General features: G+C 51.6%; 1 gene segment (V, D, J or C); it reads left to right on the top strand.

Annotated features, from left to right (window-relative positions):
* The window catches only part of LOC120380440, a 62,191-nt gene extending 49,317 nt beyond the window's left edge, over positions 1-12,874 (top strand). Inside the window, 1 exon segment of the V gene segment in view lies at positions 12,823-12,874. Within this exon segment, the coding sequence occupies positions 12,823-12,867 (45 nt within the window).
* Positions 12,875-24,471: the final 11,597 nt, after the last annotated feature.

Here is a 24,471-nt window from a genome sequence, read left to right on the forward strand (position 1 = left end):
CCACGGGGGCCCCCACCAGAGTTTTTCGGGGCCCCTGTAGCGGGGTCCCTCACTCGCTCCGGGGTGCCCGGCAAACTCTTGTGCGGCCGGGCGCAGGAGCTTCTGCCATTCCCGGTCTTCGCCGGTGGGGGGTCCTTCCGCTCCGTGGCGGAAGGACCCCGCGCTGGTGAATTACCTCCGAAGACGGAGCGGGACCCACCGCCGAACTGCAGCCCGGTCTTCGGTGGTAATTCAGCGGCGGGGGGCCCTTCCGTTCCTGGACCCGCCGCCGAAGTGCCCCGAAGACCCGCGGCGGCCCCCCCCCCCCCGCCAAATTACCGCCGAAGACCAGGCTGCGCTTCGGCGGCGGGTCCCGCTTCGGCGTAAATTCGGAGGCGGGGGGGTCCCCACCGCGGGTCTTCGGGGCACTTCGGCGGCGGGTCCAGGAATGGAAGGGCCCCCCGCCGCCGAAGACCCCGGGCCCCCGGAATCCTCTGGGCGGCCCTGGGCTTTATCTGCCAAAACAGTCTTAAAATTCTAATGTTCACCTCTCAGTTCCCGTGTGCGGATAGAAAGCAGGACAGGTGAAAACACAAACCCTGGCAGCTATAGAAGGGAACAAGGCTGTTCCCCAAATCGCTGTTGGTCAATGTCAGAGAGCTGGGTCATGTCTGTTTATAGATTTATTTCACTCTCTGCCCTGTACATTGTCTCACTCTGATTAGCCTCATCAATGAACTGGTCTCCAGCCAGTCTGAGAGCCTAGTACCACTGCGCATTATCTGTCTATTTACATTCCATTCCCAAATATCCATCGACCTATCTATCTATTCCCATTCACACCCATCACTCTCCGGGTGACAGACACTTGCCCGGTTTCACAGTACGGCGTCTGCCATCATCAGGAAGACAAATGCATTTCGGGGCTGATCCAATTCCCATTGCCATCGAGTCTGAAAACTTTCTCTGACTTTCCGGAGCTTTGGCTAAGGACGAAGGAAGCACCATTGTTCTGGGGTCAGAGCCTCACTGACTGATGTGAATTCTGGAACCTCCACGGATCCCAGGGCTGCTACCCCGACTGACGATAGCTGGTGCTCCGGCTCATTCATTCAAACAGATTAAAACGTTGGTAACAGAAGGTACCTAGCGATACAGTGAGATGAGGGCCAGGCACCCACCGAGCTGAAATGGCAAGCCTGGTTTAAGAGGGTATTCAATCGATACACATACCGATTTACTGAGTACCCGACAACAATCAGTCAGCAGTCAGCAAAACAGAATAGGTGAGATCCCTGTACAGTAATCGACAAGCAGTTCTCAGTTATTGATTATCGATAGCAAATCAAGAGCCAAGACTGGAATTTTAAAAGGCCAAAGCGGCCCCCTGTTTTTAACTTGGGAATGGGTTTTTAAGCAGGAGGCTCCCTGGCAAAGACACCCTCTTGTCAAATGTCACTGAAATCTAGAGAGCAGGCTAGAAGATAGTGTCTCTTATAAGCAGGGGGATATGCAAATAGGGGTTATAGTTTCCTACTTTAATCTCTCTCTCTCTCTCTGCCCAGGAGGCACCCGGAGACACAATCCACATCCCCTGGGTCTGAGCAGTTACCAGCCAATCCCACGAGAACTTTCCTCTCAAACACCAGGGAAAATGAGACTTTGGCTCCATTTACTTTTCCTTGTGGCAGCTCTGGGAGCTATTTTCTCTCCACAAATCCACTGCAGAAGCAGGAGACTCTCACTGTTTTTTCTGCAATGATATTAATATATTTTGTAAAATGCTCTTCTTTAATTTATTCTCCTGTTAATTAAAGGAGAATGTGTTTCATGCTCTTGGGTCCCTCATTCTTCCTTCCTCCCGCCTTCCTACGTAGGGGCCCAGACACAGATTGTTCTGACCCAGTCCGGTCCAGAAATGCAGAAGCCCGGAGAAGCCACTTGGCTGAAGTGCATGGCGAGCGGTTCACTGTTACCAGGTGCAACACTCACACTGTAGGAACTCTTTTAGATTTACAAAGAAATAATTTATTAACACATTTAGCGAAGTCACGCACTCGAACTCAGTTAGGTAGATAGTAGAGATAATACAGAAAGTACAGCTGAACATCCATACTCACACCATCCTTTGCAGAACAACCTGAAATATTAGCCATTATCTTCCTCATCATCCTCACCTTCCTCATCTTTGCCAGTGGCCATCATTCTGCCCCTCCCAAGGGCGACATCGCTCTCTCTCTTCTACTGCCCTGGGATGCCACTTTTATAATATGTTACACGGATGTTACCAACCATGTCTAATGCATATTCAATAGGGGGGTTCTCGCCTCTTTCTTATTTCTATTTCCTCCCCTTACAAATGTTAAGGTGTCCTTCTTCTATAGGTTAGTATAGGTATGATTTACCCCCATTATTATATACATCAATTCGTTGCCTTCAGGGCTGTCCTTAGGAGTTGTGGGGCCCTATACAGTATTATTAAACTGGTGTCCCTATGCCCGACTTGGGGCACAGCCACTACCCCCGCCCTGGTCCCACAGACCTCACCCCGCATCACCGACTCACACCTAGCAGCAGACGCTGTGGCAGTCAAGGCTCACAAGCCGGGGGGCGGGAGGGATGAGGCAGCAAAGGATACCGAGCCACCCAGCCCACCTCACAGCGGCCGAGAATCACAATTCCCTACAGAGACCAGGTATCTGTCCCTCATGCAGACTGCGCCGGCGCATTCAGCTCTGTGAATAAGGCACCTGCCTAAGGAGACTGCAGGGCACGCTGGGTTTGCAGGAGCTGACCCGCTCTTATGTGCTGTTCCGGTGGTGCCGCAAATTTTTGGTTGTCGTGCGCAGCTGTGTATGCTGCATAAGCCTAAGGCCAGACCTATGCACCTGCAGAACTTAGCTTTCTCAGCTCTTGTTCTGTCATCTGTATAGGGACCAACTTCCTCTGAAGGTGGATACTATTTTCATGTGTTTTATGTATATTAAATATTGGGTGCCCAGCATGGAATTCCTGCAGAGGGTTTCTCATGAGAAAGTTCTACTCCCCAAAACTCTGAAAGGCAGCCTCCTTCTAGGGCAGTAGTTCCCAAAGTGGGGTTTGCGAACCCCTGGGGTTTCACAGAACATTACAGGGGCTTTGCCAGAAAAAATTCACTACTGGTGGCCAGACTCATAGAATATCAAGGTTGGAAGGGACCTCAGGAGGTATCTAGTCCAACCCCCTACTCAAAGCAAGACTAATCCCCAGACAGATTTTTACCCCACTTCCCTAAATGGCCCCCTCAAGGATTGAAGTCACAACGCTGGGTTTAGCAGGCCAATGCTCAAACCACTGAGCTATCCCTCCCCCTCAGAGGACCCCAGGCATTAGAGGCAGCAGCTGGGACCCAGTTGCAGGGCAGACAGGCCAAGCCCTAAGGAGAGCAGGGCAGGGCAATTTGGGCTGGCAGCCTGAGCCCTACCCCTGTCAGCGGGGGAGCCGGCAGCCCAAACCCCAGCACTCGTAGCGGGGCGGCAGCCCGAGCCCCAGGGAGAGCAGGGCCGGCAGTTTGGGCTGGCAGCCCAAGCCCTGCCCCGTCAGCTGGGGAGCCGGCAGTGGTTCCAGACTCCCAAGAGCTCTGCAGAGCAAAGCCAGGGCATCCATCACACTGAGAAGATTTAAATGTAAATCCCTAGAAATGTTCATTTTTAGGAGGGGGTTTCACAATTTACTGAAAGGGGTTCGTGGGCTGTTAAAGTTTGGGAACCACTGTTCTAAGGTGTCTCAAACTCAACACATAAAAATTGAGGCACTTAATACAATCAGTCAATTTTTTTAAACAATTAAATCTTTGTTTTAAAAAATCTTGGCCTATGTGCACAGTAGGGAAATTTATATTTCAGTGATAGAGGCTGAAAGTTCTCTGCTGAGGAAGTTACCTTAACAATGTACCAGCTCTCCAATCAATTTATCGGGCTGTGTGTTATGGACACAGTCACTCCCAGAGCCGGATCTCTGGCTAAATCACTCCCCTATTTCAGCTCTGAGTTGGGGATTTCAAGTCAAGCAAGGGATGAATTTATCAGCCCCTTACAAAAAGCCAGCGTATACAAATACAGTTACTCAGCTCCCTGCCATCCCCCAGACCCTGCAACCCCAGCACTGAAAAGCCACAGCCTTGAGGGAGAGTGAAAGAGTCAATATCAGCAGAACACCTGACCCAGGCAGAGACCTGAGACTTTGGCTTCTCGCTCTAGCAGAGCTCAAACGTGATTTACTGCCCATCAGGACCGCAGCATCCCCAGGTCCGAGGAGGCAATCGGCAGCCCCCTGTGTCTGCGCAATAACCAGCCAATTCCCTGAGAACTTTCCCCTCCGGTACCAGGGAAGAGGAGACTTTGGCTGCATTTAGTTTTCATTCTCGGAGCGTTGGAAGGTATTTTATCCCCTCCAGAGCACTGGGGACGCCATAGGAATGCTGTTATTTTCGCGTTTATATTAATGTGATGTGTAGCGTGTCTTTTATTTCGTTTCACACCTATTGTTTTACAGGGTAAGGAGTTAATGTGTCTGGGTCCCTCATGCCTCCTTGTTCATTCTTTCTGTTCGCCCGTCCGACAGGTGGGTGGCTTGTGTCAGACAGGCGCCCGGGAGGGGGCTGCAATGGCTGGTCAGCTACTGGAAATCTTCACTGAGGAACCACTATTCTCCCAGCGTCAGGGCGAGTCAGAGACCGAGTCTCCAAGGACAGCTCCAATTTCTACTTGCAGATAAACAGCCTGAAACCAGAGGAAGCCGCCCTGTGTTGCTGTGCCAGAGACACAGTGTGGGGAAGCCGGGCTGAGCTCAGACACAAACCTCCCGTTGTGGTCTGTAGGGGAAGTCCCAGCTGGTTTAATGCTGACAGTCCCGGCAATGGAAACTCGGAAGAGGAAACACTTTGTTCAGTTCATGATGGGTGGATTTAGCCTAGGTCAGTGCCACAAAAGACAAAGATCCAGGGCTTGGTCCCTGCCTGACGGGAAAAGGTTAGGGAGACCCTCGGCGTCAAATGTTTGATTGAAATATTTATACAGTGTAGAATAAATAGTATGTGCAAAAGGCATTAAACACCCTCGCACCGTCCCCATTTCCCAAAGGAGAGGAAAAGACAGGATAAACCAAACCACAAAGCCTCACAGCTATAGAAAGTCACCCAGCTGGTCCTAGAGACACTGTGCAGTGATGGTCCATCGTTGTGAAATGTTAACTTAGAAAGGCATTAAATACTGGGTATAAATATCGATCTCATCTCTATTGGCCTCATCAATAAACGATGATCTATACAACGTGTGAACATAGGGCCAATTCCGATTACCGAGCCTTCTGTTCATCCATCCCTGCATCTATCTATCCCCATCCACACCCTCTATCTATCTATCTATCGAATACACATCTCCCTTTCCCTCTTTCTCTCCACCCATGGTTACAATGCTCAGACCACAGAGTGAGGAGAGTGTCTCTTCTATTTATAGGTGTCTATGCAAAGTATGAACCAAATGCCCCGGTTAAATTCTGCCCTGCCTCTGACCTTTTCTCTCTCCCTATATAGACACTCTGGCTTGTCTACAGGTTAACATAAGAACATAAGAACATAAGAAAGGCCGTACCGGGTCAGACCAAAGGTCCATCTAGCCCAGTATCTGTCTACCGACAGTGGCCAATGCCAGGTGCCCCTGAGGGAGTGAACCTAACAGCCAATGATCAAGTGATCTCTCTCCTGCCATCCATCTCCATCCTCTGACGAACAGAGGCTAGGGACACTATTCTTACCCATCCTGGCTAATAGCCATTTATAGACTTAGCCACCATGAATTTATCCAGTCCCCTAGGTTCTCATTTACTCCCCGTCTTTGAAAATTGTATTTCTCTACATCCAGGAAGTTGAGATTAAGGTTCAAATTATTTGTCATTTTACAATTTCCCGAAGTGAATTTTACCCTCCCTAAAAATCACAGGATGCAACCCCGGTTCCAAGGCCTGCAGCTTTAAACCCGACATAATCTTAAAAGAGATCATAAATGTCCCCACTTCCTGGTTCTCATAGAATGTTTAATTTCCATCTGTTCTGCTCTCCGGCCAAATATTCTTCTCTCACACAACATGAGCCGAACCCCACTAAAGACAATGGGAATATTAACCTTCACCACAGTTGATTTAAGAGCAGTCCCTAGACATTAATGGCTAGTTATGTGACGTCATTGACATTTCCCCAGTGATGTGAAAGTATAATCAGGGTCTCACCCCGATGTTCCAGGTGCTGCACATACACGCAGTAAAGAGTCGCATCACTCGCATGGGTAGGCAACCTATGGCACGTGCACCGAAGGCGGCACGCAGCTGATTTTCAGTGGCACTCACACTGCCTGGGTCCTGGCCACTGGTCCGGGGGGCTCTGCATTTTAATTTAATGTTAAATGAAGCTTCTTAAACATTTTAAAAACCTTATTTACTTTACATGCAACAACCATTTAGTTCTGTATTATAGACTCATCCAAAGAGACTTTCTAAAAACGTTACAATGTATGACGGGCGCGCGAAACCTTAAATCAGAGTGAATAAAGGGAGGCTCGGCACAGCACTTCTGATAGGCTGGCGACCCCTAAGGAGACTCCTGTCAGAGACTCAGTAGTTCAGCCCATTCAGGGAAGGTGTTTGTATCTCTTATAGGGAGGGGGATATGCAAATAGAGGTGGCAGGTCCCTGTTTAAATCTCTCGCTCAGTCTCCCCACGCTGCACCCGGAGAGACAATCATCAGCCCCCTGTGTCTGGGCAGATACCAGCCAATTCCCCGAGGAGTTTCCCCTCCTGCATCAGGGAGAATGAGACTTTGGCGCCACTTACTTTTCATTGGAGCGGCTTTGGCAGGTATTTTCTTCCCCTGAACGCATTGGACATGCTGGCAGATGGGATATTATTGGCATTAATGTCGTTATATGTAAACACGATTTTATTCATTTATTTATTTTATTTATTTTATTCCTGTTAACCGATGGAGAATGTATTTAACTTGACTGGTTCCTTCCCTGTTCCCTCTTTTCCCTCCTCCTCCTCCCTCTCCAGGGGCCCGTTCGCAGGTTGTTCTGACCCAGTCGGGTCCCGAAGGGAAGCAGCCCGGAGAATCCACCCAGCTGAAATGCGCCGTGAGCGGGTTTGTTCCTAACGACTGGTGGATGGACTGGGTCAGGCAGCAGCCGGGAAAGGGACCCGAGTGGCTGGTTCACTATCGCCAATCTTCAGTCACGAATTTCTACTCCCCCTCCATCCAGGGGCGATTCACGGCCTCCACGGACAGCGCCAACTTCTACCTGCAAATGACCGGCCTGAAGCCCGAGGACACCGCCCGCTATTACTGTCCGAGAGACACAGTGACACGAAACCGGTTTGTGATCATACAAAACCCAGGCTGCGGAATCGCGCTTCTCCCGGCAGCCGCGCGGGGGCAGCAGTGACACACACACCGCTCCGGGCTGGGACTAGAGACCCGGCACCCGGGTGAATGTAACACAAACCTCCCGGCAGTTTTAACCCTTCCGTTCCCGGGCAAAGTGTCTCCCCATCCTGCCCAGAGCACCGCTGGGTGCAGAGATCCCCCGCTTCATCTGTGAACCCCAATCCGGAGCGAGTTTTGTTCTGAGTCGCTCTACCCTCTCTGACCCGGCACGCTGGCCCTCCCGGGGCCCGTCTCGGTGTCAGACACACAGCATCTGTCAGTGTAAACGAGACAAGCGCATTGGGGTTCGCATCAGACCCAACGGATGGAGCAAATTGCTCCTGGGGCCAAATCCTCCGCTGGTGTAAAGTCACCGCAGCTGCTTCCGCTAGACTCGAGTTTCTCCGGATTTACACCAGGGAGGCTCTGGCTCTTTCAGCAAACTGGGACGTTTAGCGGATTAACGCAGCGGAAGGTGATTAGTTCATTATAATCCCTGTGAGGCCCCTCAGCGTGGCATCTCGGCCCTTCACACGCCGTTATCGCCTTTCTCCCCACAGCGCCGCCGGGAGGCCGGGAACTATCCCAGCCCCTGGGTCAGAGCGGGGAGACTGAGGCACGCAGAGCTGGAGGCTGGATATGGAAATGGGCCATTCAGAGTCCGGGCGGGGCTGTGGGCAGAGATCACCCAGCGCCTGAACAAACCCCACTCCGCTGAGCCTGGGGATGTGGCACCGCCGGGACTTTCCCAAGCGGCTGGTGGATTGTTTTCACCCCACTGACATTGGGAAATCACCGCCTATTTTACTTCATTTTACTTCTCCCTTAGGTAACAGCACAGACACGATCCCCCAGCCCAGGCACTTCACAACACAGAGTGTGAGGTTTTTTGAGTTCTCTTCTTCAAGACTGAGACTAAAGCAAAGGGCACAAGCTTGTGTCTTATAAGGAAGGGAATATGCAAATAGGTTGAGAAGTTTCTTGTTCAAATCTGTTCGTCTCTTTGCCCAGGCAGCACCCGGAGACACAGTTCGGAGTCCCCTGGGTCTGAGCAGTGACCGGCCAATCCTCCTGAGAAACTTCCCCTCCAGGAGCAGGGAAACTGAGACTTTGGCTCCATTTGGTTTTCATTCTATAATGATTCAACCTGTAATTGCTCCACTTCACGCACTGCCATGCTAAGAGCTATTCTCACCCCTTTTTCTACTCCAAACACACAAACAAACAAAAACCCCACAAACACAGAGGAACATCTAAACACGTACATGAAGACTTAGAATCAAAGAACTGGAAGGGACCTCAAGAGGCCATCATGTCCAGTCCCCTGCACTCATGGCAGGACCAGCACCATCTAGACCAGGGGGTCCCCATCGCAGTGCCCGCGGCGGCATCTAAATGTGCCCGCGTACTGGCTGGCGGTCGAGCATCTGACTAAATGCTGCTGAATTTCTGCGGCATTTCAGTGGTGATGCCTCTCGATGATGCTGCTTGCTGCTGACAAGCAACGTCATTGAGAGGCGTCACCACCGAAATGCCACAGAAATTCAGCGGCATTTTTGCAGGTGCTCAACCGCCGCCATGGCCCTTCATCTGGTGCATGACAGACAAAAAGGTTGGGGACCACTGATCTAGATCAAGCGGTGTCATCCAGAGTTGTCGCCACCAAAATACCACTGAATTTCAGCGGCATTTCGGCGGGTGCTCAACCGCCGTCTAGGATGCAGGCACATTTAGATGCCCCCGTGGGCACCATGGTGCACGCGGGCACCGCATTGGGGACCCCTGTAATAAATCAGTCCCTGATAGATCAATCCCGACCTGCCAATCCAGCAGGTAGTGAAGACCTGCCCTGAGAGGGAAAGCAACTGGTCTGTCCCCTATGGTCCAGCCCTAATTGAGCTTCTGAGCTCTCCTTTCATACTTTCTGTTCTGCCCCCGGACTTCTGGTGAGATGGGTGGGGCAGATTTAGCTCCACTCACCAGGGGGAGTGTATCAGTCCCTCACTCTTCAATTTGGAGGGAAGCCACTCTGCCTTACTATAGTGGGATACCAGTGAAACTCATACTGTGTACTCTCTGGAGAAGTTACGCCCATACATCTGGGGACACAGATTCCACCTGCAGACTGACCATGCTGAGCTAAAGTGGCTTCACACAGTCAAAGAGACTAAAGGTACGTCTATATAACCTGCCAGATCAGCGGGTAGTGTTCGATGTATCAGGGATCAATTTATCACATCTCATCTGGACACGATAAATGGATCCACTAATTGATGCCAGGGCTGCCTAGAGGATTCAGGGGGCCTGGGGAAAAGCAATTTCAGGGGCTCCTTCCATAAAAAAAGTTGCAATACTATAGACTAGTATATACTCATGGGGGCCCCTGTGGGGCCTCGGGCAAATTGCCCCACTTGCCCCCCCCGGGAAAAATAAACATGTTAAAAGGTATCACTGGTTCTCAGCATCAGCTAGTGCTAAAAGGCACCAAAGCTCATTAAAAGGGTTGGACAAATATTTTCCGTCAAAACTTTTTTTGGATTGAAAACTCAAGGTTTTTAAAAAGCAGAAAAAAATCATGGACAATGTCTGCTTTCCTTCAAAATGTGTTGTGGGATTTTTAATTGAAAAGCTGAAATTAGTCTGCCAAAACCTGAACATGATTTGGGTGTGTGGCCAAATATTTGCTACTTGCTGTGTTTGATTGTTTAAAGAAAATCTGCTTAAAAAAATCCAAAACTTTTGAACCACCTCAGCTTGTGACCACATGCCTGAGCCCATCCAGTCAGAGATTTTCCCAGGTTTCTGATACTCTGCTGGATTCCTTGATTCATATCTGTCTCCATAACTTTGGGTTCATTTAGCTTAGAACATAAGAATGGCCATACTGGGTCAGACCAAAGGTCCATCCAGCTCAGTATCCTGTCTACATACAGTGGTCAATGCCAAGTGCCCCAGAGGGAGTGAACCTAACAGGCAATGATCAAGTGATCTCTCTCCTGCCATCCATCTCCACCCTCTGACAAACAGAGGCTAGGGACACCATTCCTTTCCCATCTTAGCTAATAGCCATTAATGGACTTAACCTCCATGCATTTATCTGTTTCCTAGAGACTGGCTCCATGGGTCCCTCACAAACTGGAGATGGTTACTGTGGGTTTGTCTTTAGTATAGCTTATGTACATACTCCACAAATTGAGCATTTGAGTTTGTTCCAGAATCAGGGATGAGCCTATGTTGTGAAAACTGAAATGCTCAAAATAGCAAATGCATGTGAATGGACACAGGGTGCGAAAATTAAATTAACCCAGGGGTTCTCAAACTGGGGGTTGGGACCCCTCAGGGGGTCACGAGGTTATTACTGGAGATCCCGAGCTGTCAGCCTCCACCTCAAATGCCACTTTGCCTCCAGCATTTATAATAATGTTAAATATATTTAAAAGTATTTTAATTTATAAAGGGGGGAGGGTCACACTCAGAGGTTTGCTATGCGAAAGGGGTCACCAGTACAAAAGTTTGAGAACCACTGAATTAACCCCCCTGGATCCTCGGGGAATGCAGGGGAGGGGGGTCTCCCTTGGTAGGGTTGGGAAGGAGGTAGGTGGTGTAGGATATTGCTCTTCTCGTGTGATCCCTCCTCCATGGCTCTCTTGGCTCTATCACTGTTAAGCTAAAGTGGCTAATTTTCAATTAAGCTACCCTCCCCTGACATGAATCTCCCTATGGCACTGAAATTAAATGTAGACTATAATTTGGCATTCGAGAAGTGAAAGGGATGGTAGCCATAAGGGAAAAGATAACAGCTTGGCTCTTTGTGTTAAATAGCTGTCTGCAAGCCTCAAACTGCTGAATGAGCTTTAGGGTAGGGAAGGCTGTGCCTCCCCAAACAGCCTGGCCCTGCCCCCTATCCGACCCCCACCCACTTCCTGCCCCCTGACTGCCCCCCTCAGAATCCCTGACCCAGCCTGCTCCTTGTCCCCTGACGGCCCCCCCAAGACCCTCCCCAACCCCAGGACCCCACTCCCCATGTACCTGCTCCTGTCCCCTGACTGCCCTGACCCCACCCCACCCCCGCCCCTGCTGAGTCCTGACAGACCTTCTGAATGCCCACAATCCAACCCCATTGCCCATCCCCTGATCGCCCCCCTGAACCTCTGTCCCCTCCCTGTCCCTTGACTGTCCCCGGGACTCCCGACCCCGTATCCAACCCCCAGCTCCGGCCCCCTTATCATGCCATTTACCCCCACCTCCCCGCTCTTCTGGAGTCTCAGCGTGCGGCGTCCAGGAGCGACCCTGGACAGCGCTGCAGCGGCGTGGCTCCAGCGGGACCTGAGCTTTGGCCGCAGCTCACAGGCCCAGCCCTTTACCACGTGGCTCTGAGACGGAGGAGCTCAGGCCCCACCCAAGCCTCGCTGCTTTAGCTCTGTCCAGGGCCGCTCCTGGGGCGCTGAGGCGCCGGGGAATGGGTGGAGGGGGGGGGATCCTCCGACATTCTCCTGGGGGCCGCTGCGGGGCCTGGGGAAAATTGCCCCCCCCCCGTGGCCCTGTCACCATCACCACTTCCTCTTAGATCTCAAAGCGCTTTGCAGGGAGGTCAGCACCATTATCCAGGTGACTGGTTGCTCATTGATTGATGGATTCCAAGGCCAGAATGGACCATTTGAACATCTAATCGAACCTCCACAGGCCAGAGAACTTCCCCGAAAATAATCTCTCAGGCAGATCTCCCAGGGGAAAAACGTGCATTCTTGGTTAAAAAATGGTCAGCGATGGAGAACACACCAGGATCATTGGTGAGTTGGTCCAATGGCCAATTATTCTCACTTAGATATTTGCACCCTATTTCCAATCTGAATGTGTCAAGCTTCAACCTCCAGCCTTTGATTCCTGTTATACCTTTTGTCTGTCAGATTAAAGAGCCCAGGATTAAATATTTGTTCTCCATGTAGGAGCTGATCCGATGTCAATGGCAGTCAAAGCTATGTCCCTTCTCAGTTCAGGAAGGTTTGGGTCCGAAAGTTACACAAATTCTTCGCCCACCCCTCGGAATCGGAGGATAATAATTTGATCATTCAGGGAAGGAGTTTGTGTGTTTTATAAGGAGCGGGATATGCAAATAGGGGTGACACTTCCTGTTTAAATCTGTGCCTCTCTCTGCCCAGGCTGCACCCAGAGAGACAATCCGCAGCCCCCTGTGTCTGTGCAGTTATCAACTAATCCCCTCAGAGCCTTTCCCTCCAACTCCAGGGAAAATGAGACTTCAGCACCATTTACTGTTCATTGTAGCAGTTCTGGAAGGTATCTTCTCCCCTGGAAAGCATTGGCGGGGCAAGAGAGCAGTCTATTATCGTTATTACTATTGATATGATTTATAATATCTTTCTATTCCCAGGTGCCCGGTCGCAGATCCAGCCCCTGGACCCCCAAGTTTATGTGAAAAAGCCCGGAGACTCTCTCCGCCTTTCCTGAAAACCCACCGGGTTCACCCTCAGCAGCTACTGGATGAGCTGGGTTCGCCAGGCCCCTGGGACGGGACTGGAGTGGATCGGGGGAAATACACCCAACTTCAACTACCATCAACTACGCCCAGCCCTACAAGGGACGCTTCACCATCTCCAGGGACAACCCCAACAACCTGCTGTATCTGCAGCTGACCGGCCTGAAACCCGAGGACACCGCCCGGTATCACTGGGCTAGGCACACAGTGAGCAGATTAAAGCTATTAAACACGGAACAAAAACCGAGCTGAAATGGTACAACTTTACCAACATGCTGCAGAGGGCAGCAGTGAACTACAATTAAATGCCGATTTATTAAATTATTTAAGGCATTAGTATTAAAGAGCGTGTTGGTGCACCTATCAGCATGTAAATATTTAGGGATTTCTGTGTGTTTTAGTGATATGAGACAAACATTCTTTCAGCTCTTGAATAGCCACTGACATTACCGAGAATTAAGTGTGAAGTTAAATCCATGGCACTACGAATTGTGCTGAACTGGAAGTGGAGTCCTGCACAGAAATGGGGTTAAGCAAATGCCTAAGTGCTTTCCTGAATCAAGACCTAAGAAATTATTCTAGGGTCTAGATGAAATCACGAATTAACTTGCATCCTTGAAAATCATCCCCTGACCTACTATCTCCTTAAACTGTTTGGAATATCCCAACCCCAGACTGCTGTGGGATTTTACATAATAATGTTTGTAAGAGATTGCTCACTCTGAAATGTTGCTGAGCTGTGCCTCTGAGCGCACAGGTCCTCCACCCATTAGAGAGTTTGCTCCCGATTTTCAAAGGAATTCAACGTTGTGAGGTTTCCAACCCCCACGGGATTTAAGAAGTTACATTGCTTAAGTTAAGATCCTTTAAAAACTCCCCTGTATCAGAATGCATCAACACAGGGACAGGGCTCAGCTTCTAAGGTCTATGTATTGCTGTTATTTTTTATTATTTTATCCAGCGTTCCCATGGAGACTTTAATTTAGCTTATTGGCATTTTTATCTGTATTATTGCCTATATACAGTGGGTGTTGAAAATAATATTGACACTAATACCAAGAAGGAGAAGAGTGAAATAAGTTCTGTGCAACAGATCTTTTTACAATTAACCCCACTCAAAGCAACGGGAGTTCTCTGTCACTTACAGTTACACACACATACAAGTACCTGCTAGGTTATAATCCTAGGCTGGAGATTTTTTCAGGTACCGACTATCCATTTTCACTATATGACTTAGGAAAGTTTAGCTCTTTAGGACTTCTGGGCTACAACATTCAAAGCAGGCTAGGGGGTACCCACACCCAACTCCCATTCATTTTAAGGTGCTAATCTAATAATAATCCTGTCTGGTCATCCAGCATTGCAAGGAAGAGTTTCATAGGTGGTGGAATTAGGGGTGCTGCTCCAACCCTGGCTTGAAGTGGTTTCCATCATATACAGGGTTTCCAGTTTGGTTCAGCGTCTCTCAGCATCCGCAGTATATATATTGTTCCAGCACCCCTGCTTTGCAATGCCTGCCTCCTTCTTATAGAAGAAGAAAAAGATGTTTCCAGACATTAGTAATAGCACTAACCCCTAGCATTTATATAGCGATTTCCAGCAGGAGATCTCAGCGCACTTCACAAAGGAGGGTCAGGGTCTCTATCCCCATTTTACAGAGAGAAGTGACTTATCCAAGGCAACCCTGCAGACCAAGGAATAAGCAGCCAGTGTCCCATGGCCCGGCCTAGCGCTCTCTGCACTGGGACACACGGTGGCAAGGACTCACAGACGAAGAACAGACAGAGCTCAGCGGCAGGTGAACAATCGATGGTGCAGTTTGCCTGTCAGAGGCAGGAGCATCCCTAGAGGTCACTGCAGCAATGAGCCTGTCAGAGAGACTCCAACCCTCCTTCTCCCGCCGAATATCTTCTTCCGCCGAACCCGTCTCCGGGAGGCCCGAGTTTAACGAGAGCTGCGGTCTGGGGTGTGATTTTTAAAGAGGGGAGATGCAAATTCAGTGTCTCGGAGCCCTGCATAAATCCAGTGTTCTCCTGGACGGCAGAGTATGAACGGGGAGCAGGCCAAGGTCTTGCAGTTACCATCGGAAACACCCCCCAGCGTCAGCAGCATGAGATTGTGGCTGAATCTTCTCTTGGCTCTAGCGGCCCTTCCAGGTACTTCCCCCCTCCCCCGCCCCCAGCATCGGTGGGAGACTCCGGGACAGTTTGTACATTCCTGCCCCAGCCCAAAGCGCAGTGAAATGAACGAGCCGCTTCCCAACGGCTTCTGTGAGCTTTGGCTCAGGTCGTGTGTTAACATGATTCTTAATGGCTTTTTTCCTTCTCCCCCACCCCCCAGATGTCCGGTCCCAGGTTCTTCTGGTGGAGTCGGGAGGGGATGTGAAAAAGCCCGGAGACTCTCTCCGCCTCTCCTGCAAAGCCTCCGGGTTCAACTTCACCAGCTACCATATGAGCTGGGTCCGTCAGGCGCCCGGGAAGGACCTGGAGTGGGTCGCACTGATATACAACCCTGGTAGTAGCCAAAGCACGTTTTACAGTGAAGCGGTTAAAGGGCGATTCACCATCTCCAGAGACGACTCGAACAGCCTGGTGTATCTGCAAATGACCGGCCTGAAAGCGGCAGGGCCGCCCAGAGGATTCCGGGGGCCCGGGGTCTTCGGCGGCGGGGGGCCCCTTCCGTTCCGGGACCCGCCGCCGAAGTGCCCCGAAGACCCGCGGCCTTCGGGGCACTTCGGCGGCGGGTCCCGGAACGGAAGGGGCCCGCCGCTGAAGACCGGGCTGCGCTTCGGCGGCGGCGGGTCCGCCCCGGCCCCCGGCGGGTCCCACTCCCCGCCCGGCCCCGGCCCCCACCCGCCCGCCCGCCTTCGGCCCCGGCGGGTCCCACTCCGCCCCGGCCCTCCCCCGCCCGGCCCCTGCCCCGGCGGGTCCCACTCCCCCCCGCCCCCTTACCCGAGCACCGTCTCCGGCGGGGCCTGAGCTTCGTCCCGCTCAGAGCCGCGTGGTGAGGGGCGGGGCTGTGAGCTCCACGCCCAGCGGAGGCAGCTGCCCGCCCCCTCCCCTCCTCCCTCCCCACGCCGCTCTGAGCGGGGCGGGGCTCAGGGGCTCCGCCGGAGGCTGAGGCTCCAGGAGAGGGGCGGAGGCCGGAGCCTCCGCTCTTCCCTTGGGCATAGGCGGCAGGTTTGTATAATTTTTGGTGGGGCCCAAAATGGTGGTGCCCCCCCGCTCCCGCCCTGTAAGCCGATATAAAATGAAGCTACAACGCGTCAGTGCCACAAGATTACAAGGGTCAATTAAAAGTGGAAAGTCAGAAGCAGCACTTGCCTACTTCAATATACAGTATTATATTTTGTTGCATCTGTTGTGATGAAGTGGGAATGTTCTTAATATTTTCTCTGAATACTGTATGGGTGCCTCAGTTTCCCCTGCAAGATGCCAACTGAAGGTGTTGGGGACAAAGAGATCAGGTGGCCTCCTTGTCCAGAAGAGACACAGAGGCCAGAGGAGGGAGTGTCAGTTTGGAGCTGGCTGGGGAAATTGGGAGAGACCCAGAACTTGGTTCTGGGCTCCCCACCCCCCAAGATGGACCTGACAGAGGGGTTCTGTTTTCTGTACCTACAAGCTCTGTTTAAACTGTGTTCCCATCATCTAATAAAGCTTCTGTTTTACTGTCTGGCTGAGAGTCACATCTGACTGCAGAGTTGGGGTGCAGCGACCTCTGGTTGCCCCAGGACCAGCCTGGGCAGACTCACTTTGGAAAGTGCATGACGTGGAAGGGCATGCTGAATGCTCCGAGGTCAGACCCAGGAAGGTGTAAGCTTCTTGCCCTGGAGACAGTCTGCTCCGAGAGAGGAGGCTCCCCCAGAGTCCTGACTGGCTTTGTATGGAGTTGTTCCAAAGCATCACAGCATTCCCTTCCACACTGTGCACTTCCCAGAAGTCCGCACAGGCACTGACACTCCCTCCTCCGGCCTTTGTCTCTTTTCCAGGCATTAGGAGGCCACCTGATCTCTCTGTTCTCCAACACCTTCAGTTGGCACCTTGCAGGGGAAACTGATTTGGGAGAAATGAAGTAAAAGCTGCCCAAACCGAGCTTGAGCACTCCTGAATTTTGAGGTGTTCAAATCTGGAAGGCAGGTGCTGGGGGTGGGAGAGGGCTGTGGGCTCCATGGGGGAGCATGGCAGCAACTGTCTGGAGCTGCACGGAGCCAGACACGCTGGTCTGAGTGGCACAGTAAGCGGTTTGGGGGTTGGAGAAGAGGTAGGGAGTTCCGGGGGGCAGTCACGGGACAAGGCGCAGGGGGAGTTGGATGGGGCAGAGGTTCGAAGGGGCAGTCAGGGGACAGGCAGCAATTGGATAGGCATGGGAGTCTAAGAGGTTTATCAGGGGACAGGTAGGGGGTGCGGTCCTGGGGGGGGGAGTTGGGGGGTCTCAGGAGGGGGCAGTTGGGGACAAGGAGAAGGGAGGCTTCGATAGGGGCTGAGGTCCCAAGGGGCAGTTAGGGGCAGGGGTCTCGGGAGGGGGTATTCGGGGAACAAGGACCAGTGGGGCTTAGATAGGGGGTGGAGGTTCTGGGGAGCAGTTGGGGCAGGGGTCTGGGGAGGGGGCAATCAGCGGACAGAGGCTGGGATTCAAAGGGCTCTGGGCTGCTGGCAGCCGCGGGGATCCCAGAGCCCTTTAAATCCCAGCCCCGGCTGGGAGTCAGAGGACTCTGGGCTGCCTGCAACCGCGGGGAGCCCAGAGCCTTTTAAATCCCAGCCGGGGCCGGGAACCAGAGAGCTCTGGGCTGCCCGCCGCGGCGGGGAGCTCAGAGCCTTTTAAATCCCAGCCGCGGCCGGGAATCAGAGGGCTCTGCGCTGCCCGCGTGGGAGCCCAGAACCCTTTAAATCTCAGCCGCGGATGGGATTGACAGGTCTCTGGGCTTCCTGCAACCGGGGGGAGCGCAGAGCCTTTTAAATCCCAGCCGCGGCCGGGAATCAGAGTGCTCTGGGCTGCCCGCCGCAGCTGGGAGCCCAGAGCCTTCTTATTCCCAGCCGCGGCTGGGATTTAAAGAGCTCTGGGCTGCCTGCTGCGGCGGGGAGCCCAGAGCCTTTAAATCCCAGCCGCGGCTGGGAATCAGAGGGCTCTGGGCTGCCCGCTGCTGCGGGGAGCCCAGAGCTTTTTAAATCCCAGCCGCGGCAGGGAATCAGAGGGCTCTGGGCTGCCTGCAACCGCGGGGAGCCCAGAACCTTTTAAATCCCAGCCGCGGCCGGGAATCAGAGGGCTCTGGGCTGCCTGCTGCGGCGGGCAGCCCAGAGCCATTTAAATCCCAGCCGCGGCCGGGAATCAGAGGGCTCTGGGCTGTCTGCTGCGGCGGGCAGCCCAGAGCCCTCTGATTCCCTGCCGCGGCTGGGATTTAAAAGGCTCTGGGCTGCCGGCAGCGCACAGCAGGGGAGAAACCTAGCTCCAAATATTGCTGGAGCAGAGCCCCTGTCTGTGAATATTCCTGGGGCTAAAGCCCCAGGAGCCCATATAAGTCGGCGCCCATGCCCTTGGGGGCCCCTCCGGAGCCCGGGACCCGGGGCAAATTGCCCCCTTTGCCCCCCCCCCTCTGGGCGGCCCTGGAAAGCGGAAGACACCGGCCGATATTACTGTGCGAGAGACACAGCGATCAGAAATCAACTGCAGTCAATACAAAAACCTCCTCCTGGAACGCAAACAGCTCTCAGGGCCAGCAGAGAGCAGCAGGCCCTGACACGGCAGTGCAGCTGAGACACCGGGAAATGGAATATGGAACCGCCAATAATGTATCTGGGCTTCAGTCATCTCAAAATGCACATTGGCAGTTAAAGACTCGCGATGTTGAGAGAATAGCGAGGACTTTACTTAGTGGGTAGCAATGGAGAAATTGAATCCGCCTCAGTAGCTATTGATCATTAGCTTTCTGCCCTTCAACCCGCCTTGTGCACATGAATGAAGAGGAAGAAATGCCAGAGACATTATTTAAAGAGTCTATTTGCCAGAAGCTGGGAATGGGTGACAGTGGATGGATCACTGGATGATTCCCTGTTGTGTTCATTCCCTCTGGGGCACCTGGCATTGGCCACTCTCAGAAAACAGGACACCGGGTAGATGGACCTTTGGTGTGACCCAGTGTGGCTGTTTTTATGTTCTTAAGATGAGCAATCAAGAAGGAATTTTGTCTCTAAAAATTGTAGAGAACCCTGCAGAAATTATTCTTTGAGTGAAGTTCTACTCTTCTCCTTCACTCAGGTAAGACTTTCCCACTACACCCACCTCCGGGAGGCTGAGTTTGCTGAGGGCTGAGGTCCAAGATGTGTCTTATAAAGAGGAGGAGATGCAAATTCAGTGGTTAATGCGACTCATTTTCCCCCTTTGATTAAAATTCCCTGCTCCAATGTACCGCTGCCTTGTTTTCTCCCCTGTGCCCCAGGGGCCCGCTCCCAGGTGGCTCTGAGCCAGTCGGGGCCAGCGCTGAAGCAGGCCGGAGAGTCCCATACACTGCAATGTGCCAGCAGCGGGTTCGCTCTGAGCGGCGCCTGGATGGACGGGGTCAGACTGGACCCCAGGATGGGGCTGGGGTGGCGGGCCAGGTACTATGATCCCTCCATCCACAGTTACGCCTCCTCCATCCAGGGGAGATCTGCAGCCTCCAAGGACAGCAACACCTTCCGCTTGCACATGAACAGCCTGAAAGCCAAGGACACCGCCGTGTAGAGACACTGACACACACAGTGAGGGGAAGCCAGTCTGGGCTCAGACAAAAACCTTCCTGGCAGCTGCAGCAGAAGCCTAAAATAGTCCCATGTTCACCTCTCAGTTCCCGTGTGCGGATAGAAAGCAGGAGAGGTGAAAACACAAACCCTGGCAGCTATAAAAGGGAACAAGGCTGTTCCCCAGATCCCTGTTGGTCAATGCCAGAGAGCTGGGTCGTGTCTGTTTATAGATTTATTTCACTCTCTGTCCTATACATTGTCTCCCTCCGATTAGCCTCATCAATGAACTGGTCTCCAGCCAGTCTGAGAGCCTAGTACCATGGCGCATTATGGAGCCACCCACCCACCAACCCTCATTGTCTGAGCATCGTTCAGTGTAACTGTCTATGGGACATTCCCTGAGAACACGCCCCCCCCTCCAGTGTGTGTGAATGAGTGTGGGGATATGAAAGGGAACATGAGTGGTCATGGGAATGGAGATCTGTGTCTCAGCGTGAATGCTGATACTTATCTGAAAGTCAGTGGGAATATTTGTGGTGGTGTTTTTTGTTGTTATCCCTCAATATTACATCCTGGGGATGGTTTAGAAACACGTAGTTCATGTCACACAACTTCTTTAAACACAATCAGGAGAAAGCTTCTGTCTACAATTAATTGCTTATTAATAATTAACTAAGTAAATGATCTTGGTGATGATGCTCAGCGGTGATAGATTTGGTGCTAGTTGTGGTCCTGGCGCCTAGGGTCTCCAGAAGCTGGGAATGGGCCACAGGGGGTGGGTCACTGGCTGATTGACTGTTCTGTTCATTCCCTCTGGGGCACCTGGCATTGGCCATTGTTGGAAGACAGGACACTGGGCCAGATGGACCTTTGATCTGACCCAGTCTGGCCCTTCTTATGTTGTTAATTACAGTCTAGGCTCCCATAGTCCTAGGCACGGTACAAACACAGACCATAAACCCTCTCTCAGTCCCACCGAGTTTACAACCCGAGTGTAAATGGGAGGTGGAGTTTGACGGAACAGGAATAGAAACACTCGAGTGGCCAGGTCTGGGGCCCGCCTGTGGGTGCAGGTGGGAGAAGCTGGGGAGGGGGGAGTCTGAGGACAGAGTTAAGGTTTCGCAGTGGAGCCTCCCTGACATTAGTGGGCTGAGAGCGGCGTGTCTGGGAGTTTTTCTTTAGGAGGGAGTCGAGAGAGGATTCAGACAACAGTGAAGGAAGATGATTCTGCGCGGCTGATATTTATATTCGTAAAAGCAGCAAAGAGTCCTGTGGCACCTTATAGACTAACAGACGTTTTGGAGCATGAGCTTTCATGGGTGAATACCGACTTCGTCGGATGCATGCTTTTACAGATCCAGACTAACACGGCTACCCTCTGATATCTATATTTGGTTTGTTTGTAACCTCTAAGCTGGACCTCAAGAAGCTATATTGATGCTTGATCCTTGTAATGGTTTTATTAAACATAGCAAAAAGGCTAGGCTCCAGATGTATTGTCTTTCTTTTGTTTTTAAGAAAATTAACCTTTTTAAAGAACAGGATTGAATTTTTGTGTCCCTAAGAGGTTTGTGCATGTGTTATTTAATTAGCTGGTGGCAATAGCTGATTTCCTTTGTTTTAATTTCTCAGCTCTTCCCCGGAGGGCGGGGTGAAAGGGCTTGAGGGTACCCCACAGGAAGGAATTCCCAAGTGTGCCTTTCTGGGTTGTCAAAAGGGGGATTTTGCACTTGGGTGGTGGCAGCATCTACCCATCCAAGGTCAGAGAAAAGCTGTGACCTTGGGAGTTTAATACAAGTCTGGAGTGGCCACTGTTATTTTTTTTAAATCCTTATTGGTCCCCATCTTCTGCACTCGGAGTGACAGAGGGGGCAATGAGCTTGGAAGAGGGTTAGAGTAATAATTAGCATTTAGGGTAAGAGTAAATAGTATGTCTATGGATTAGAATTCAAGTCTGAATTTGATAAGAAGCTACATTTATGGTCAGGTTCCTGGTCAAATTTGAAGTAAAAATTGTAGAATTTTATCTTCTTTCAGTAATAGCAGAGGAGGAATCACTTTATCCTGCATAAATAAAAGTTTTCCATTGTTTGAAAACCCATTCACTTCCGTGGAGTGACCAGTGTTTTACAGCTGAGGGAAGCAGAGCAGAAAGCACCAATACAGAGCAGATCCCTGCCTGCCTCACTCCAACCGCTCTGCTCCTTGCAATTCCCGAGGGAGCTCCAGGGAGTGAAGCGAACCACAATTGTCCTGTATGGCTAAAGCTACTGGGGAATATTTCCTACCAGACAGAGCCCAGGTCAGTGGAGCCGACGCTTCTGGGAAAGGGGCTGGGCTGCAGTTCAGTCCCAGCTATTTTCCAGCACCCATGGCATTATTCTGTCTCCAGGGGTGTTCCAGGCCAATGGAACCCTGTGACCATTCTCATCAAATCCATTGTTTCAAACAAAGCCCTCTGCACAGCTAGTGGAAAAACTAACTAACAAGATGGATTTTGGAGTCACATGGTTGAGTCACATGTCCATGCATAATTTCGCTTAGTCACAGCAGAAGCCATTACTTAGACCCTAGACAGAAAGCTCACAGAAAAGTCTATTCAGTGTAGATGGGTGTCTCCCACGGTCCATTCTGAGGTAAGTGCTCCTTGCTGAGTCACTTAACTTGAATAGTCCCTTCAAGATGTGCAGGATAAATACCTTGTGGGTGCTACCCAGGAGCAAACATTTGAAATCGAGGTACAGAGCCAATACTCATAACTTCAGATACAATAATGATACATGCATACAGACAGCATCATCATGACCAGCAAATCATAACTTTTCTGTTGATGCCTTACTTGACACACTTTGTATAAGATTTGTTGCAATTATATAACAGTGGTAGCAACAATGATCTACATGGTCATATTTTAATCAGATCATGTCACAAGTGCAAAAAAGCCCAGAGACTCCATGTCTCCTGCAAAGAATCCGTGTCCTGGCTGGGCTGGATCCGTCAACTTCTCAGAAGGGAGCAGAATGTATCTCCGCCATAGACAGCTCTGGAAGCAGCACATATTTCACCGATTCAGTGAAAGGTGATTTACCATCTCCAGGGACAACTACCACGACCTGCTTTATTCTCACACCAAGGGCTTGCGAAGCCAGGACACAACCCTGTATCACAACTGTGAGAGACTCACCAGTGCAAGCTCAGACAGAAACCTTCCCTCGGAGTCAATGTTCTCCTGGTTGGGGCGCTCAAGGTCTGTCAGAGGACGGGAAGTGGAGTATGAGTGGGAATGGGAACAGGAGTGGGAATGGGATCGCCTCTATGAATCTGGATCTTTAATAATCATCTCCCTTCAGAGCTGCCTGCATCCTCACGTATGGAAAGACTCCCAGACACATCGGGCTTCCCATCCCAGGGAGACTTAACTCTCCAGTGAGTGTCCCAGCCCAATGCAACCCTGTGACATGATCCCTCCCCAGCCACTGACCAGTTCAAGGTTTACCAGGTACCACTGGTGCCATGGCACTGGGCCTGGACTCCAAAGGGGCACCGACCTGTCCCACCCTGCTTGGGCGGCAGTAAGGCCCTGCCAGCTCTTCTCTGCCCCCCCCCCCACTGCTCTCTCCTGCAGGGGCAGAAGCTTGTTCCTGCCAGCTCCTGGGGCTCCTGGTGCAGGGCGGGCTCCTCCCGCACCCACTTCTCTCCCACTCTCCCCTCTCTCCCACTTCCTCCCTGAGCGTGCTGTGATCCCACCCCTCCCCCTCCCAGCACTTTCCCTGCTGCCGAACATCTGTTTGCTGGTGCAAATGAGGGTGAGGAGCGGGACTGCAGCATACTCGTGTTAAATCCTTGGGGGCAGCCGGTTTAGGAAGAAATCACTTGAGGCCAAACAGCAGACAGCTAACAAAACTACCATTTTATTTACAGACACAGAGCTCACCCAACCGGCCGAAGCTGGCTGGGCTATCCCCTAATAATCTAACTCAGTTGCCATAGGAACAAAAACCATGACAACCAAATACACAACATATTCCTCCCCCCTAATAAGAACATCCCCTAAATAAAACACACACTAGACTAGAGAAGGAGGGTAGACTGCCTCCATTCCCGGCTAAACCCTGGGGATTATTTTGCCCCATAACTGTGGGTTTGCTCTAGCTAAAGATCCAGCCGATGAGGAGGCCTTCTGTCTCTAGGTGGATTATGGTGAACTTCCGGTGTTGTTGCACCCGAAAGTGCCAGGGGCTCAGGGTCCGCAGCACGAACAGGTGAGGAGGTGGTATCAGCTCGTGCTGGGCAAAGGGGTATCTCAGCCGCTGGCAGTAATGGAGGAGAACAGTCAGGAACAGGTGATTCATGATTCGGTGTCTCACCAGAAGAGGTGAAGTCAGACCCCTCAATTGCAGATGTGTCCTGAGGACTGGCATGACCTGGCAACAGCTGATCTACATGTCGCCGCCAGGTAAGATTCTCTGCAGTCCGGACTGTGTAGGAAACAGGTCTTGTTTGAGTGATGACTGTGGCCGGGACCCATTTAGCTCTGGAAGTATAATTCTGAGCCAAAATGGCTGTCCCGGGCTAAAGGTTTGGTCTTTTGCTCTGGGTGCCCATCTGATGACTTGATATTGCTGCTGATGTTGCACAATTTGTCGGGGTTCAGAAGGTTTCAACAGATCAAAGCAAGTGCGCAGCTGTCGTCCCATCATTAGAAAGGCCGGGGATGCCTGGGTCGTAGCATGAGGTGTGTTTCTGTAGGAAAGTAAGAAGGTATCCAGACGCTTTTGAATGGAGTGTTGTCCCCTTGCTGATTTCAAAGCGTTTTTCATTGTCTGCA

The sequence above is a fragment of the Mauremys reevesii genome, linkage group 13 (genome assembly GCF_016161935.1).
Source record: "Mauremys reevesii isolate NIE-2019 linkage group 13, ASM1616193v1, whole genome shotgun sequence".
NCBI lineage: Eukaryota > Metazoa > Chordata > Testudines > Geoemydidae > Mauremys > Mauremys reevesii.